The sequence below is a fragment of the Lepidochelys olivacea genome (assembly GCF_965140295.1).
Source record: "Lepidochelys olivacea isolate rLepOli2 genome assembly, chromosome: 27".
NCBI classification, from domain to species: Eukaryota; Metazoa; Chordata; order Testudines; family Cheloniidae; genus Lepidochelys; species Lepidochelys olivacea.
In genome coordinates this window covers 5,737,027-5,755,100 of record NC_140437.1, presented here as the reverse complement: position 1 = coordinate 5,755,100, position 18,074 = coordinate 5,737,027, and the positions used below count along the sequence as shown (strand labels likewise).

The 18,074-nt window shown below is 63.9% G+C and overlaps 1 protein-coding gene across 5 annotated transcripts in view; it reads left to right on the top strand.

Moving 5' to 3' along the window:
- ADAM11 (ADAM metallopeptidase domain 11) overlaps positions 1 to 12,709 on the top strand; it is a gene marked incomplete at its 3' end in the record, with an annotated part of 50,709 nt that extends 38,000 nt beyond the window's left edge. For 3 of the 5 annotated variants that reach the window (XM_084615559.1, XM_084615560.1, XM_084615557.1), the window contains exons 18-27: positions 426 to 506; positions 813 to 863; positions 1,663 to 1,726; positions 3,964 to 4,063; positions 4,503 to 4,622; positions 5,874 to 6,042; positions 6,659 to 6,773; positions 7,248 to 7,338; positions 8,786 to 8,803; positions 10,345 to 12,709. In XM_084615559.1, the coding sequence (XP_084471685.1) occupies positions 426 to 506; positions 813 to 863; positions 1,663 to 1,726; positions 3,964 to 4,063; positions 4,503 to 4,622; positions 5,874 to 6,042; positions 6,659 to 6,773; positions 7,248 to 7,338; positions 8,786 to 8,803; positions 10,345 to 10,360 (825 nt within the window). Of the gene's footprint in view, positions 1 to 425; positions 507 to 812; positions 864 to 1,662; positions 1,727 to 3,963; positions 4,064 to 4,502; positions 4,623 to 5,873; positions 6,043 to 6,658; positions 6,774 to 7,247; positions 7,339 to 8,785; positions 8,835 to 10,344 lie in introns of those variants that run through there. The other 2 variants (XM_084615558.1, XM_084615556.1) reach the window with 2 other exon arrangements.
- Between the last annotated feature and the right edge of the window lie 5,365 nt (positions 12,710 to 18,074).

Here is an 18,074-nt window from a genome sequence, read left to right as displayed (position 1 = left end):
GCCCAGTGGCCAGTGCAGACTGCGGGCACTAGAGGGCGATGTAGTCACAAGTGCCTGGGCAGGGCCCCTCCAGGGGCAGGGCAGGTTATTAACAAACCATTCACCTGTCAGAGCCAGTCCCTGCCCTGGCCTTCCCACACAGAGCAGAGAGCCTGGTGTCCTGGGCAGGGCAGGGAGGGACAGAGCCAGCCAACGGGCCCCAGGGAGCGAGTCGCCAAAGGACCCCCAGGAGCCCGGACCCAGGGTCACGGCACCGAGGGGCTGAGCACATGCCCTTCCGGTCCCTGCGCCCTGGCCAGGACGTGGTGAGGGTGCTGCAGCCAGCCTGGAGGGGGGATTTCCGCCTCGGGGACTCGGCAGCTCTGTTGCCTGTCCTCCCCCCCCGGCCCCGCATCAGTCATGGCCTTCGCTCCCGTCTCTTTCAGTACGAGCCGCGGGGCACACCATGCCGGGAAGCCGTGAATGAGTGCGACATCCCGGAGAGCTGCACTGGGGACTCCAGCCAGGTGAGAAGGGGCTGGGGGGCAGGGGCGGGAGCTCAGCCAGGACTCCTGCCTGGCCGCTGTGCAGTGGCTTTGGAGCAAAGTGCCTCCAGCACGTGGGCTGTGCTGTGCCCGGCCTGCCCCAGGCCCAGCTCTGACTCTGGAGGAGCCGAGGGGGCACCTGGCAGGCAGAGCGGGGGCAGGGACCCGGCCTGGGAGCTGTGGCTGAGGGGGACTGGTGGTGTGTGGTGTGGGGGGGTCAGGGCTGCGAGGCACTGGCAGAGTTGTGTGCGAGCAGGGCTCATGGAAACTCCCTTTCTTTCTCTGCAGTGCCCGCCCAACCTGCACAAGCTGGACGGCTACTTCTGCGACCACAAGCAGGTAACAGCCCCACATCCGCGTCCACTCCCTGGACGGGCTGGTTGGCATGGCCCCACGCCCACTCCCTGGACGGGCTGGTTGGCACATCCCCATGCCCCCACGCCCACCCCCCGGACGGGCTGGTTGGCACAGCCTCATGCCCCCACGCCCACTCCCCGGACGGGCTGGTTGGCACATCCCCACACCCACTCCCCGGACGGGATGGTTGGCACATCCCCACACCCACCCCCTGGACAGGCCGGTTGGCACAGCCCCATGCCCCCACGCCCACCCCCCGGACAGGCCGGTTGGCACAGCCCCATGCCCCCACGCCCACCCCCCGGACGGGCCGGTTGGCACAGCTCCATGCCCCCACGCCCACCCCCCGGACGGGCCGGTTGGCACAGCCCCATGCCCCCACGCCCACCCCCCGGACGGGCCGGTTGGCACAGCCCCATGCCCACACGCCCACCCCCCGGACGGGCTGGTTGGCACAGCCCCATGCCCCCACGCCCACCCCCCGGACAGGCAGACATGCCTGCTCCCGCAGACAGGCTCCCTGACACGGCTGCTTGTGCACACAGACTGGCACTCCTGCTCCATGAAAGATGCTCCCAGTGACTCCCATACACAGCCCAGCCTGACGCGTGGCCTGAGGCAGCCGGTGGCCGGCCAGGGACACGGCTGCTCCAGTGAACTCTGTGATGCCTGCCCTCGTGCTGTCTGGCTGCAGTCCCCATGCCAGGCCTGGGAGCACGTCAACACGCGTGTGCCCATCTGCAAGTGCTACTGTGTGAAATCGGCTCTCTCTGCTCCACAGGGCCGGTGCTTTGGGGGCAGCTGCAAAAGCCGGGACAGACAGTGCAGTGCACTCTGGGGGCGTGGTAAGTGCCTGGCTGAGCTTGGCCTGGGGGTGCAGAGCTGCAGTGAGATGGGGGAGTGCATGCACAGGGCAGGGGTGCCGGGGGGGGCATGTGTGCAGAGCAGGCTGGAGGCTGAATGCCAGCACAGAGCAGCTCCGGAGTCTGAGGCCCTTGAGCCGATCTCTGCCCTGGGCGCTCTGGGTACACTGCCCTCGGCAGCCCTCTAACCCTCCGCCGGCCGACGCAGACAGACTCTGGGCTCTCCCTGCATGTCTGTCACTCCCTGCCTGCCGGCCTTGCCACCCAGACTCCAGTAGAGTCACTTCCAGGTCACCATACGGTCAGTGAGAGCAGAATCAGGCCCTTTGCTTACGCTCAAGCAAAACCACATCAAGCCCCGATTCACTTCCAGCGGTTTCACACGGCAGATCCCCCTGCGGCCGCGCTTCTCCTTGGCCAGCAGAGACACAGCTTGGAAGCCCTCAGTTAAAAGGAACCTGCCAAAGGAAACATCATGGCCCCCACCCTATGCTGGCTTCCCTCCTCTCCCTGTCAGTGCATCAGTGCCACGGAGGAGTGATGCACCTGCCTTCAGATGGGTCCCCTGGCACCATCAGAACAGGTTGCGCAGGATGGAGGGCAATGGAGAACCTGGCCCAGATATTTGCAATAAACCACTATGGATGTTAAGGGTCAAGGCCCATTGAAATGAGTGAGGCCAGGACATCCTGATGGGCTAGTTCTCCTCTTGCCATGGACCCCAACAGGTCTGGCTTTCCTCCAGTTGCCTCCCATGCAGTGACACACTCCAGTGTAAGGGTGTCACGGAGTCCCCGGGCGATGCTTTGGAACTGCTCCCTACGAAGCCAGGCAGGACTCTGGGGAAGTCTCCTCTCTGTGAGCAGCCTGTCTGCAGAACACACAGCTCACGCGGCTTCCACCTTCCTGGGTCTGACCTCGGAGCATTCAGCATCCTCTGCCCCTCCGTGCGCTTCCCCCAGCGAGTCTGCTTAGGCGGGGTCCTGGGGAAGCCAGAGGGTCCTGCCCCCCAACTTCGCAGTCAGATGTGACTCTCAGCCAGCCAGTAAAACAGAAGGTTTATTAGACGACAGGAACATGGTCTAACACGGAGCTTGTAGGTGCAGAGAACAGGACCCCGCAGCTGGGTCCATTCTGGGGGGCAGTGAGCCAGACAACCACGTCTGCACTTCACTCCATGTCTCAGCCAGCCCCAAACTGAAACTCCCTCCAGCCCCACTCCTCTGGGCTTTGTCCCTTTCCAGAGCCAGGAGGGCACCTGATTCCTTTGTTCTCCAACCCTTTAGCTCTCACCTTGCAGGGGGGAAGGGTCCAGGCCATCAGTTGCCAGGAGACAGAGTGTCGACCATTCTCTGTGTCCAGACCCCTGCACACACCTGCCTTCTAGGGCTCTGCAATGATCATACACCCTTATCCCCCCCACCTAGATACTTAAGAACTGCCTAGGGGAAACTGAGGCACCCCCACACTATTCATAGGAAACATTAAGAACAGTCCCGCTTTGTCACAAAGGGCCCGGGGGACAGGCCTGCGGCTCGTCAGACACTGCCTGGCTGATCAGTGGCCCCAGCTCATGCTCTCTGTGTGCTCTGCATGTCACTCTGCACTCATGGCTAGTCTCTCTCCCGGTGCCTGCAGCCCTGCCCCACCCTGCAGAAACCCTGGTGCCACTGGAGTGTGTGGGAAGGAAGCGGCCCTGCCAGCCGCACCCCTAACGTTGGGGCTGAGCCCCGGCATGGACCTTGGGGGCTGTCCGCTTGTTTGTTCTCAGCCACGGGGCTTAGTGAATGGAGCCATTGTGGGACCCGGCCTGGCCAGTGGTGATGCTGCACATGTGGCCAGTAACAGGGCTACAGCACAGCGCTGAAGGAAGGAGCCTCAGGCAGTTCTGGGGTCTGGGACTCCTGGGTTCTGTTCCTGGCTCTGGCACTGACTCAGCTAACGCTCCCTGCCCCACCACTAAGGGACGTGTTTGTAAAGCACGAGCGTGACGGCTGCATCCCCCCACATGGTCTCACACCGACATGCCTGGCCCACGTGCTCCCAGGTGAGCTCTGCCAGGCAGGCACTTGGCATTGGCGGGGCTGAGCCTGGCCTGTGAGCACATGTCTCTGCTCCCACACCGCCCTGCTTGGGGCTGATGGGGGAAGAAGCGGCACAGGGAGAGGGCAGGGCCATGTCTGGAGGTAACCCCTGCCCCCGCTCCCCTCCTACCCCAGCTGCTGCTGACAGGTTCTGCTACGAGAAGCTGAATGTGGAAGGGACCGAGAGAGGGAACTGTGGGCGCGAGGGCCCAGCCTGGGTGCAGTGCAGCAAGCAGTAAGTGCTGGGGCCCTCTCTGCTGGGTGGGTCACGGGCATCACAGCATCCTCTGACCATGCCAGCTGCTGCCCGCAGCCCCAGTGCACACGGCCCCCGCGCTGGCCTTCCTCTACCTCCTCCCATCCCCCTCCACGCTCTGCCACCATCTACTTGGCACCTACTCTGGGCGAGAAAAGGTCTTCCCCCACTCCCCAGGGAATGCCACCCCCTCTCCTGCCACGGGGCCCAGCCCCTGTGACCAACCTGCCAGGCTGCGAGGGCAGTGGGGCGTGGCCACGTGGCAGCTGTCAAACCAGTTGTATGGCTGGGACTCCTTGCTCTCCCCTCCCACAACTGGGCTGAGCTGGGCTGGGCCAGGCCAGGTGGGCTGGGGCTAGGTTGGGGCGGGAGTGGGTACCCTGGGCCCACCGCTCTGCACTTTGTGCCTGTCTTGCAGAGACGTCCTGTGCGGCTACCTGCTGTGCACTAATATCACGGGCGTGCCACGGGTGGGCGAGCTCAGCGGGGAGATCACCACGATGACCTTCTATTACCAGAACAGACCCGTCGACTGCAGGTGGGCAGGGCTGCTCCGGGGCCGGGGCCAGCGGCCTGGCTTGGCTTAGTGCATGCAGTGCCTGGGCCCTCCTGGGCCAGGCCAGCTCCCCAGCCCCGGGGGCCCAGTGTGAGGCGAGGGGAGCATCTCATTGCTGCTCTAGGGCAGGGCTGGCCACGGTGGGATCGGCTTGATTGCCCTCTCCTGGCTCAGCGCATCCCATATGACCCTGATTCTAAGTGGCCCCCTCAGTGCACCTACCCCAGGGCACATGTGGGGTGGGGAAGGGGAGCAGCTGAGCTGGGCTTTGGGAGAACCCCATTGTAGCCTGTCAGTTCAGCTGGCCCCGGAGCCTAGCGTTCCCCTGCAGGCACCGGCTGTTACAGCGTGGCACGGTCCTCTGCTGTGGTCATCAGATCCAAATCCTGGGCCCCCTGTGCTGCTCAGCCTCCTGGCTCTGGGCACTGCCGGGTCCCCGGTGCAGACCCCGGAAGCAGGGCCTCAGCTGTCCACAGCCCCAGTCACTTCGGTACGTCCCCGAGGGCCCTGGCTCTGGGAACCCTGGAGTGTCAGTTAAGCCCTTCAGAGAGAGTGTGGCAGAGAGGAAGGAGACACAGACTAGGGTATGTGTACACGACAGCCACCCCGCTCGGTGCCGGGGTGCAGAGGTTTCCTGCAGCATGGGGGCGGGGAGGGGGGGCAGTTCTTCCATTGCTGTCGTTAATCCACCTCCCCGGAAACGGAAACCTCCTGCTGGCGACCTCTGCTCATCGTGCAGCTGTAACAGGCTCCTAACCACAGACGCTCCCGCTCAGCTCGCTGGGAACCAGCGTCCTGGCCTGGGCCCACCTGTGAAACGGGGTTAGGCCAGCATCTGTTGGCAGGCAGCTCTTCTCGCATGGCAGTAAAATGCCCCTTTTACTAACGTGCTTCAGCTTGGGCGGTCCAGGCGCCAGCCCCCGTTTCTGCTGCGGTGTGGAGAGCCGTTCAGAGGCAGTGCCCTGGTGGCATCAGGCAGTGCCGATGGCCCTGCAGAGCTCTGCACAGCTCCCCAGCCAGAGTTGGCGGAGCCCCTGCTGCCCAGTGGAGGCTCCGATCCTCCCAGGAGGTGGTGGTGCATGAGGGGGTTCACGATTGACGCACAGATATGCCCCCAGCCTGCACCCCATTGGGTCCCGGGCAAGGAGCTGGGGCCTTGGAGCATGTTAGCCACATCCTGGGGCATGGACAGTGTCACCTGCCCCCTCCCTCAGCTGTTCTTCCCCTCCCCAGAGGTGGGCACGTCCAGCTGGTGGATGGGTCAGATCTGAGCTATGTGGAGGACGGCACGCCCTGCGGCCCCAGCATGCTGTGTCTTGACCACAAATGCCTTCCCGCAGCAGCCTTTAATTTCAGCTCCTGCCCTAGCAGCTGGGACGGGATGATCTGCTTTGACCATGGGGTGAGTCCTTGCTGTGGGCTGGGGCATGCCAGGCCTCCCTCTGCCCACAGGGAGAAGCTCTGCGCGGCAGAAGGTCTCACAGCATGGGAGCACAGAGGTGGTACCTTGCCCAGGGGCACCCAGCATCTCCCATCTTCATTGCCCTCAGTACCTGATTTCCACCCTGCAGGGAGCATCTTGTCTCCTTCCTGTGCTGAGCCCTGGCCTCTGGCCTTTCCCTCTTCTGCGCTCTGAGGTGCATGCATGTCACTGCCTGAGGGGGGCGCGGCATGGGGACGCCATGAATCACTTGCTCCTGGCGCTGACCCGTGGCAGTGGATTAGACTGATTGGATGGCTAGCATGGGGCAGGGTGGGAACCCTGGTGGGAGGTGCCCTGGGGCACCTGGAGCCTGGGCTGTGGAAGAGACCACAGCCCCCCTGCTCTAATGCTCAGGGCTCTCAGGCTGTGGGGCATCCCCTGGGGAGCCCCAGCTTTGAGGAGCAGAGCTGCCGAAGGCTGGAGCGCCCCCATCACAGCCCCAGTGAGGCCCCATGGCCCGGGTGAGCACAGAGCCTGGCCGGGGCTAGACTCAACTCCCTGTGGCGGTCACCCACCTCCCGTTCCTTTGCCGCAGGTCTGCAGCAATGAGGGCAAGTGCATCTGCCACGCTGACTGGACAGGGAAGGACTGCAGCGTCTACGACCCCATCCCGGAGCCCAAGCCCACTGGCGAAACCGAGAGATACAAGGGTCCGTGTCCCCCGTCCACCAGGCATCTCAGTGCCAAGAGCCCCATGGTGGTTCCCAGCTGCTGCCAGCCCCCACCTCCCTGCATGGGCCAGGCGCTGTGAACCCGGGTGGCATGGGCCGGCTGAGGAACAGCAGAGCCGGGCTCTGCTCAGGGCATCCCCGTGTGTGGCTGGCGTCAGGGCTCTGGATGGGAATTGCGGGGGTCCATTTGCTGAGCCCTCAGGGTGGGGGTGCCCGTTCCCCATGGTCCCTCCTAGGGTGGCCCCTGGCATTCAGAGGGCAGGTGCCTTGCAGAGAAGCTGAGGTCGTGCCAGGCTCACACTGCCCCCCGTGGCACCCCTTGCTTCTGGCTCAGCCTCCACGGGGGCGAAGCGACCGCGGAGTCCGTGCGGTGCCCTGCCTGCACCGTGCCCCTCACCAGCCAGTGCCCACGCCCCACACCTGACCTGTGCTCTCCTCCCCTCTCTGCCGCAGGGCCCAGCGGCACCAACATCATTATCGGGTCCATTGCTGGCGCGGTGCTGGTGGCGGCCATTGTCCTCGGGGGGACTGGCTGGGGATTCAAGTAAGAAACGCCGTTTGCCTCTTCCTGATTGCACCCTTCTGCCGTGCCTGGGCTGGGGACTGGGCCACGGACCCTGCCCTGCTCAGAGGCTTTTCCCGGGCCAGGGGAGCCCTTGCACTCCATGGACTTGGCCAGTCTGACCCACTGGAGGCAGATCACCCCACAGCTGGGCCTGGCCCTGACAGCTGTGGGGCAGTGCGGCTCCTGTGCTATGTGGGGAGGGGCCGAAGGAAGGGGGCTGGTGCCCCACACTGCTAATCTCCGGCCCTGTCCCCTCGGAGTTGCCCCCTAACTGGGCTCAGGAAGGGGAGTGAGGCACCGCAGGGCTTCCCCCAGCCTGACTGCAACCTCTGGGGGCACTCTGCTCGCACGCCACAATGCACGTCACTCCGGGGGTTTGCCTGGGGCCCTGCCAGCCAGGAGGCAGCTCAGCTGCTGCACGCCTGGGGCTGGCAGAGGGCGAGGGCTCTGGGCAAGAGGCCAGCAGCGTGCTGAGCAGGGGAAATCAGACTGAGGGGGCAGAGGGAGCAGCATGCAGCTGGGAGGGAGGCAGAGGGACACTGGGCCTCCGGGGCAGGAGGGAGACAGGCAGAAATAACTCAGCAAGGAGCCTGCCCCCTGCACACACACCCACTGTCCCCAGGGTGGGGGGTGCCCTGTCTGCTGAGCCCTCACAGCCCACGGAGTGGTGTGCTCCGCCTTGCCCCGCATGGAGGGGTGGCGAGAACCCTGGCCTTGAACCCACGCACCAGCTAGCGGCAACAGGCCCCCGGCCTGGCTGCAGCGAGAGGCACAGGGCCGGAGGCCCCTGCCTTGGGGCTGTGACAGGGAGCTCCCTGGGCCAGCCCTGACTGATGGTGCTGGCCCACTGCTGCACAGCCATCTTGGCATGGGGTGGCTCTCGGGCTGGGTGGCCTTGGGCCCAGCCCCTGGGGGCCTTGCAGGCCGGGCTCCCACCCCGGGCTGTTGCTGTTTGGCTGCCACACGCCTGGCGTGTGTTCTGCTGAGTGCGGCTGACGGGCCCAGCCCCGCTGCGGCTCCAGCGTTCGGACCCTGCACATTCACGCCCTAGCCGCACGGGTGCTGTCCAGAGCTGCACCCAAAACACATGGTACTGGGCTCCAAGCAGGGTCTGATGGGCACCCACGGGCATGGGGCAGCCCCTCCGCCCTGGTAGGTCCCACTGCTTGTGGGGTTGAGATTTTTCCCTAGCACCAGGGCCAGACCTTTCAGCACCCAGCACCTGCCCAAGTGAGCCCTGCCTGGCTAGCCCAAGCCCAGCGCACCGTGCCAGGCCTGCAAAGCCGCTGGCACTCAGCCCCATGCCACCCAGAGCAAGGTCCTGGCGGGGTCAGGGCAGAGCCGGGCAGGATCAGACACACACAGCAGGGCTGCCCCCGGAGGCCTCGCTAACCGTCCCCCTCTCTGTGTCCTCTCTCCTCGGCAGGAACATCCGGAGAGGAAGGTATGACCCGGCTCAGCCGGGGCTGGGATAGCCCCCCTCACTCATCTGCCCTCCATCACCATCCCATCCCCTCCCCTCGCTCTCCCCTGGCTGCTGGGACGCCTCTGTCGCCTCTTGCTGGTTGCTGCACCTGCCTGCCTGGAACCTGCTGCCTGGGCCATGACCATCACGCCTACTCCTCCATGGGGCTGTGCCCCCTCCCTGTGTGGAGGCCTTGGGGCTCTACTAGGCCAGCGGGAGGGTGCTGGCAGGAGAGCCCCTCCATTGCCAGTGTGTCCTGGGTGCTCGGGCTGGGCCAGGCCGGGGGGGAGGGCATGGGCAGGCACTACTTCCGTGTCATGCTGCCTCAGCCCATTGTGCAGGGAGGGATCCTACCTGCCTCTCCCTGCGGGGTGACTCTGCCCAGGGGCCAGGCCCGGCTGAACCCCGCCCAGCACTGCTCCAGCGGTCTGCTGGCTCCCTGCCTCAAGCAGTGGCTGGCAGCTGATGCTCTCCCTCCGTCGGCTCTCCTAAGCTGCACCCCAGTCACACGGCGAGTTGCCCAGGTGCAGAGCAGCCTGCCCCGCAGACACCCCCGGGGAGGGACGGGGTGGGGTGGGTGTGGGATCATGCCCCCGATGTGAACCTCCCGCCACATGTCACTGTCTGTGTCCACCTCATCGCCCCCTGGGGCCATGCCCATCTTTGTGCCTGCATCACTCACCATCCCTGGGAAGCTTGCTACTGAGAGGCAGCCCCGTCCGCCCCAGGGCACTGCCCCACCCGTGCGGCGGAGGTGGGTGAAGCAGGGTCACTAGCCTAGAGGCCTGAGCTATCCCGTGGTAGGTGCCCCTGAATGCTGCTGCTCCTCAGGTTAGTGGGCATCAGGGCACCCCAGGCCTGTGTGGATGGCCCAGGGCAGGGCCAGGTCACTGCCTCAACCCATGTGTGCGCCAGCCCAGGAGATGGGGGGCTGGCCCAGCTCCACGGCCCATGGAGCCCCTGACTCGAGGTGGCCAATTCAAACCCTACACTGGCCAGTTCCCAGCAGGTGCCTGTTCTGGGCCCACGCCAGAGACAGGTTTCGGGGGGTGTTTGCTGGCTGGCAGAGGCCATTGAGCCAGCACCCCCCAACCAGCCTCCTGTTTGCACCCAGAGTGGCAGAGCCTAGGCCTGTGGTGCTGGGACCCGGAGTGTCCCAGCCAGTGTGGGGACCATAGCACAGCGCCTGCCCAGCCCCCCCAGTGCCGCCCCCTCATCCCAGCTGGTGCATGGCTCCTGCAGGTGGGCCTCAGACATGCCCCCCATAGTGCTCAGGCGAGTCTTGGGGTTCCCAGGTGGGGGTGGGGAGGTGAGGCCCAAGCACCCCAGGCCTGGGCAGGAGTCCTGGGGTGGAGAGCAGCATTGAGGCATTCGGGGCCTGTGCGACTCAGTTGGTTTGGGACTAACCAGCCTCTGACGCCGCGTCTGCACCAGCTCATGGACCATGCTGGGGTCACCCTCACCCTCATTGCCCGTGCTCCGATGCCAGCACTAACATGCCCCTCACTTCTGTGTTGCAGGTCGGGAGGGGCCTAGCCTGGCCCCCCCGCTCTGGCGGCTCTCCGCCTGCCCTGCCACGGGGGCAGGGAGAAATCTCCTTAAATAACAAACTAGCCACCAAATAATGATGCGACGAGATGGGTGAACAATCAGTGACGTCTTCCGCTTCTGCCTGGTGCCTGGCGTGGCCCTGGCTGCACCTGGCGAGGCCGGGGGGCCCCTGACACAGCCTTGCACTGGAGGGACCTGGATGGCACAGACTCTGCGTGGACCCGCAGCCTTGTGCACAGCTGGCCAAGTGCACTGTCTCCTCGCAGGCCGGCTGCTGCCCGACCCTGCCTGAATGTAGCTTCCACCCCCCACCGCACTGCACTACCCTACCACCAAGGAATGTACCTGCTCGCCGCCCCACAGACCACGGCACGCCACCCACCTGCCGCCCCTCCACTTCCCTGTTGCGCAGGGACTGGGCGGCACGGCTAACAGCGGGCAAAGGAGCGCTGGGGACAGGCGAGGAGCCGGCTGGAATGGAGTCAGAGCCACCCGTGACCGAGTGGCTGCCTGGGCTCCCATCATTCGCGTAGCCTGGTCTCAGCCCTCAGCGCGTCTCCAGTGTGACCTGGTGCCCGCACCAGCTGCTGGGGGCTTGGTGCCCTGCCGTGCCGATGGGGCTGGGATTCTGCCAGGGATACTTTTTAATGCAAAGCAACACAATGAATGTAGCCTGGGGGCAGCACGGAGCTGGGTGTTTGCTGGGGGCGGCAGGAAGAGGGGTTGGACATTGGTCTCTCGTTGCCCGCTCACCCCACCCAACGGCTGCAAACTGGTGGGGAGGCGAAGATACGCCTGTGCCTCTCTCCAGCTCAAACCCGCCCAGCCCCATCAACTCAGGGCTCTGCTCCCAGGGGAGCCCAGGCCCCCTCCCAGCACAGCCCTGCGCTGGGGAACAGGGACCGAGCCCACAGGCAAACCAAACCCAAACTGCCGTGGAGAGCCCAGGTCGGGGCAGGCCTGGTGCCAGTAGCCCAGTGTCTGCACCGGTGAGCACCAAAGCCTCTCTCGCACCAACACACGCTGGGCAGTACCAGCGATCCCCTCCCAGACCTTGTCTCTCCTGGGCCAGACACGGCTACACCGCTGCCGTCAAACTGCCATGGGACACTCACGCCACCGGCCTCAAGCAGCCCTGGGCTGACAGCCCGTGGTCTGCACCGCCGGGTTCCTCTGGCCAGCAGCTGGCACGTCCAGCACTACACCCCCACCCTCTCTCAGGCTCTTGTGCCCGACTGTGAGTCAGGACGCCTGGGTTCTCTGCCCAGCTCAGCCACTGACTCACTGTGCAGCCTCAGGCAAATCACGTCCCCTTCCTGTGCCTCAGTTTCCCCATCTGACACATAGGTTTGAAGATGCTGAGCTACCAGGAGGGACGGGGCTGGCTCTGCCTGTCACTGTCCAGGGCCCTCTCTCCTCGCCAAGAAGAGGCTGTTCCATTACAGTCATTTCTCCTGGCTCCTCTGAGTCCAAGCACCCACCACTTCAGCCCCCTGCTTCTGGGATGGGAATCTGCCTCCATCCCTGCTCCCTCTGGGAGAAAATGCCAGACAGTGAATTGCTTCCTTAGCAGGTCCACAGCCAGCCAACACCTCCGCAGGGGCCCTAGGAGCCGGGAACCCAGCCAGACCCAGCCATTCAGCCCAGCCCAGCCAGGCCCCTCCCAGCTGCTGCACCACTGCTCAGGCAGCAGGCGAACCAGCCCGGCAGGGGCCACTGGAGCCGTCCTCACTGGCCCCCAGAATGTGACTTGTTTGGCTTGGCAAGTGGCATATGGTGGGGTTCCCAGCCCCAGGGCGCAGGCTCAGGGCCCGCGGCTGGTGGCTTTGCAGGCCTGTGTCGAATAGCCAGATAATATCCAGAGGAGGGTGGTGACCCTTGCAGCAGGGCTGAGCAGCGTGTTCTCCAGTCCCCAGAGCCCTCGCAGCCCCACCAGCCCAAACCCTGCTGGCCAGGCAGCGCCCCCACCCTGCAGACACTCCACAGTGTGTGCTGGCCTTGCTGTCTGCATAAGGGCTTGAGCAGCCCTTGCTGGCCCCCAAAGGCTGAGCTCTGCCGCAGACGGGGCCTTCGCCTGGCGGGTGAGCGAGGGGCTCACCCAGTGACACTGGGGCTGCGGCACGGGGCAGACGCTGCCAACCACTGATGGCCCTTTGGCCGGGGGCAGCCTGGCCCAGGCCGCCTCCCAGCTGGACAGGGTCGGCGGGAGGGGGGTTGCTTGTGAGTTGGTTCGAGCTGGCAGGGCACCCTGCTCTCTGCAGTGGGCATTGCATTTCCCATGAGCTTGGACTGGGGAGGTTTTACTTACAGCATAAAAAATCACTTTGTTCTGCTCTCAGTTGTGCTGGTGTGAAGGTGGCCGAAGCACCATGGATGTCAGTGGGGTAACGCCAGCTTTACACCACCCGGCAGGATCTGTTGCTGCCTCTGTTTGGTGTGGAAGTCCCACTCCTCCACGTGGCTTTCCGTGGTACGTGGGGCCAAGCACCGCAGCAAGCCCCTGCTCCAAGGCTGGAACAGTTCATTCCAGACACACGTCAGCATGTCTGGCCCAAATGGTCAAATGCAGGAGCCTTGAGGTAGGTTCCTAAAGCCGTAGTGAGGGGGCCTAAAATGGTTGGATTATCAAATGTGCAGAGCACCCCTGCTCCCACTGCAGCCTGCGGGAACTCAGCACCACTGGAAATAGACGCAGTTTATGGAGGTACCTAAATAGGGGGTTTGGTGCCTAACTTTAAACTCCCAAGTTTTTATGTGCGGGCGCATTGGAACAGTGTCCTCAGTAACCAGTTACCTCGGCTCAGTGTGAACGGCAGAGGTTAAAGTCAGCCTGCTTCCGGGCACGTCATCTCAGGCCACCTGGACAGTGAAATGTGGTCCCTCCATCTAGGCTGCAAACACAGGACACAGACAGGTTATTAATTCAGGGAAAAAAGCTTCTTTTGGGGGAAAAAAAGTTCTTGGAAACCTTTGAAAAACCTAAACTTGCGGCCATGTTTGCTGGGGGGGCAGCAGCCTCAAGCAAAGCCCGGCACTGTTTGCAAGCCCAAGGGCAGGATGCGGGTGCAGAATCAGACCGTGAAACTGACCTGACCCAAGGTGAAACTGCCTCCTCGCTAGTACTCTCAGCGCAATGACAGAAAGCAGTAACCCAGCAGCAGCGGGGTGGGGGGAACGTGGGGTGTTAAAATCCAGCTGGGTTGTTAGTACCACAGGGCAAACAACGAGACCCCAACATGGAGATGACAGTGTCCCTGCTGCAGTGCCTTTGAGTCGGGAGTGAAGATACACGGCCCCAAATCCTGAGCTCACCTATGGGCCTACCGCTCCAGCTGATCGCCTGGGGGTGAAGGGAGAATGTAGGGCAGAGATCTGGGCTCAGAGCAGCCAGCTTGTTGCCGGGTCGCCTTATTCCATACACACAGAAATGGGGCAGATCCTGCCATTGCCCGTCTGTTGAGCAGCCCACCCAGGCTCCTGGAGGTACAAAGCCCCCTGCTGCCACCTCCCGTGCTGCCTTTCTGGCCTCAGTTTCCACCAGAAGCCAGAGCTTCTCCGTGGCTGGAGGCGGGCTCGGCCGCGGGACCTGCACCCTGGAGGCAGGAACCTTCCCGTGTCTGGCGCCGTGGCCAGCAGCCGGGAGGCCTGGCAGCTCTGCAGACAGAGGTGGCCGCACTTCCTTGCCCTGTGCTCAGCTACTGGTGCCTCTGGGGCCTGAGTGACCCCAGTACTGGGGCCACCGTCTTCCCTGCCCCGAGCCGGAGCCGAGGGTTTGGGTGTCTCAGCCTGGTTAGTGACTAGGGCTAAGGCAGCTGGGGGATGGGACCCTGGCACAGGCTGGGAGCTTCAGAGGCCAAGGGGAGCTTATGTACCAAATGTGCCCCAAAGTGGCTGCTGCACCCCTGCCCCCGCCCTGCCCGGCCGTTTCCACAGCTGCCGGTTCCTGGGCAGTGCCCGCCTGGCTCTCACCTGGACAAAACCTGGGGGCCCTGTTCTTGGGCCAGAGGTTTGTACCCTGGCAGCAAAATTGCCCCTGATGGTGGCATTGACTGACCAGAGCTAGGTCACTTTTCCAGGGCAGGGCGCCGCCGTGCACTGCTGTGGTGATGCCTTGCACAGATCATGGGGGGGGGGGGGGGCTGGGTGGTGTGTGGCCGTGGGGGTGGGGCTGCACCATGTGGGGGGGGGGGGCGCTAATGGACACCACACTCACCCGGAGCAAATCTGAATCCTTTGTTAACATTACCTAGGAGCAGCCCCCTTAACTGCCAAGCGTCCAGCTGGAGCATGAGGTTACCCCCCGCACCCCCAGCCCCCACCAGGTCGGACGTCCTACCCCCGAAGGACATTTCCACAGATGACCCCACTGTGTCCTGGGCCCGTTTCCCAGCACTCTTCATGGCACCCAGAGCCCTGCAGAGGGGCCCAGCGTGGGGCTGGCGCACCAGGGCTGGAGTGGAGATTTTTAAGGGGCTCAGTATGAACCCCATGTGGATGCTGGATGTACCCATTGTCCCAGCATTGCACATGTGGACGGCTGAAAGCTGGGATCGTGGGGTGGGGGTGGGGTTCTGGGAGGGTCAAGATCATGGGGAGGAGGGAGGGGTTCTGGGAGGGTCAGGATCGTGGGGGGCAGGAGAGGGGTTCTGGGATGGTTGGGATTGGGGGAGAGTTTCTGGGAGAGTTGGGATCATGGGGAGGAGGGAGGGGTTCATGGAGGGTTGGGGGTTCTGGGAGGGTCAGGATCGTGGGGGGCAGGAGAGGGGTTCTGGGATGGTTGGGATTGGGGGAGAGTTTCTGGGAGAGTTGGGATCATGGGGAGGAGGGAGGGGTTCATGGAGGGTTGGGGGTTCTGGGAGGGTCAGGATCGTGGGGGGCAGGAGAGGGGTTCTGGGATGGTTGGGATTGGGGGAGAGTTTCTGGGAGAGTTGGGATCATGGGGAGGAGGGAGGGGTTCATGGAGGGTTGGGGGTTCTGGGAGGGTTGGGATGGAGGGGAGGGGGCGAGGCTTTAGGGAGGTCAGGCAAGTCCTTCCAGTGCCCCGATTCTGTGGCAGCTGGAGAACTAGCAAAAGGGCCGCGCGAGCGCCGGGCAGGGGAGCCAGGCCGGGGTTTTCAGCCAGGCCGCAGGAAGGCTCCTGCTGGGTGTTGGCCACCCTCTAGCCCCGGTGCCTGCCACTGGGGAGAGATGACGCCCCAGTTCAAGTCTCTCCCCCTGAGTGGGGCTCCCAAGGCCTCCCTCAGGCCCCGGCCACGCTGCGGCCAATTTGGCTGAAGATTGAGACAAGCAAGGAAAACACGCTGAAAGGACTAACCCAGGTGCTGAGGCCCCTGGGGCTGGGCCACAGAGCAGGAAAAGGCACAAGCCCGGGGGGGTCACATGCTCCCAGGTGGCTGCAAGCCCCTTCCAGCGGCAGGCACCAGTCTCAGCACCTTCGCTCGCAGGCCCAACCCAGCTGTGTAAACGCTCAGCCCAGCGGTGCCCCCCGCGGCTCCCTTGCCCCAGGGCACACGCATGCTTTGTGCCAGGGGTGCTAGGACTCGCCCTAGCAGTCAGGTGCCCCGGGACCAAGCTGCTGAGGGGGGGGGGGGGGTTAAGATTTGCACACCAGTGCACCGTGCTGACGCTGGCAGCTGCAAACGCATCATGCTGCAGCCGGGCTCCAGGTGGCCAGGCTGGGAGTCTCTGTGCAGCTCCCCCAGCCCCAGGCTGATGGGAAGCTTCCCGGGACTCTTCAAACGTCATTCCCCATAAAACCTCATTGAAAAGCAACGTCCCTTTCTCCAGAAGCCGCTGACCCTCATTTTAGCCCAGCCAGGGGCTTCGTCCACCACAAGGGGGGGCTCCGAGTCCATGCAGCTCCTTGCCCTTGGTTACCCTGCCACAGATCCCGAGCTTTCCCCTTGGGTCGGCAGGCAGCCCAGACACCTGGGGGGCGAGCGGGGAGCTGCCCAGCCATATCCCATCCAGCTCAGCACCTGCGATCCAGGCGTAGCCAGGTGGAAGATGGGAGTGTTTCCTGGGGAGCCCACAGCCCCCTCTCCTATGGCACCCCAGGCCGCTTGGCCTCTCTGAGCTCAGGGTGCGCAGCAGCTGCCCATCTCGGCCTCTAGCACCTCCCATGTAGCACAGTGGTAAGAGGGGTCCCTGGAGGGCTGAGTCTGAGGGGCTCCGTGGGGTGGCAGGGGAGCGGGGGAAGCAGCTGTGTTGGGACCACGCTTCTGGGGCAGGATGGTATTGCAGCGTTCCCTGAGGCTGCTCAGGCTCTGGATCCAGCTAAACTCCTCCAGGAGCTGGCTCTGCCGCCCTCTGCTCCTTGCTCTGCCAGGCACTGGGGTCTGCACGGCCCCTCGGTTCGACAGGGGGCCCCGATCAAGCTGGCAGTGTCAGTCCAGAGGTTCGCTGCCTCTGTCGGCTCAAGGGCCTGGCCCTCCCCAGGGAAGGCAAGAGCCATTCCGTGGGCACCAGTGGGGTGACAGGGAGCGGGTGGAGAGCCAGGCCCCAGGCTGGTCTGCTGAGGCAGAGCCTCCTTGCATGCTGGCCAACTCCCCTCCCCGCAGTGGTTAGAGCTGTGACTGGGTGGGACCCAGCCAGGGCATTTCGTGCCCTCCTTGCCCTACCTCTCTCCACTCTGCAAAGCAACCAGGAGAGCCAGCAACCACACAGACACAGCCACCAGGGCTGGTCTCTTGCAAGCCCCCACGATTCAGGCCCTTTCAACTGCAAAAATCAATGGGCACAGAATAGCCTCTGGGGAACACTGGACTTACTGTGCCATGGGCTTCACACCCAGCCTCCCTTGCTTGGGAGGTCAAGGAGGTATTTGGTGGGGAATGAAATCAAAGGCTTCCCAGCCCTAGCTGTGTCCCTGCAAAGGCAGAGGGATGTCTCCCTGCTTGGATCAGGGACAGGGGCAGAGTCAGAGCAGGCTTGGCTCTCCCAGCTTTGCCTTGCCAAGCACAGCACCCAAGCTGGGCTGGGGCTTCCAGGGGGTCCTCCCATTTGCTGGCCAATCTAACCTTGCCAATGACCAGACAAGCTCACCCACCCATGAGGACGGATTTGAAATGACAAACCTGGGGCAGCAGGAGCCAGCTGTGCAAAGATGGTTCCAGCACATGAAGCTATAGGAAAGAGCTAATGGTTCCCAGGGCCTCTCCCTCCCCCCCATGCTACCTCCTCCAGTGGCAGACTGGACCAGGGCTGTGCACCCACCTGCCTGGACAGAGAGCTGCACTGAGGCTGGAAGAGGAAAAAGCAACCCTGCAAGAGCAGCAGCCTGATGCAGCTTCCTGATGCGCCAAGCCTGCGTCACCATGTTACCCTGGCCTTGGGAGAGAGATGCACTAGCCTTTTAGCCACCCACCCCACCTCCTTGGGGCTGGGCCAGCCTTTGCTCTGCCCTGCAGGGAACACTGGGTGTGCCATGGCTCCCTGTGGGGTCCAGCCCTGGCACTGGACACTCGCAGGAAATACCCAGGCCACTGTCCCCAGAAAGCTTCGTCCACACTCTGAGGGGTCCGACTCAGGGCCATGTCCTTCCTAACAGTGCTCTATGATCTAAGAGATGCTACAAGCAGGCTGCAGATTCTTAAAGGGCAAGTGGCAATCCCGAGGTATTTCATTCACAGGCTAGAAATCCCCTTAGCCTGGGTCCAGCACTTCCCCCAGTTCAGTTCTTTGTTCCTCAGGTCATGTA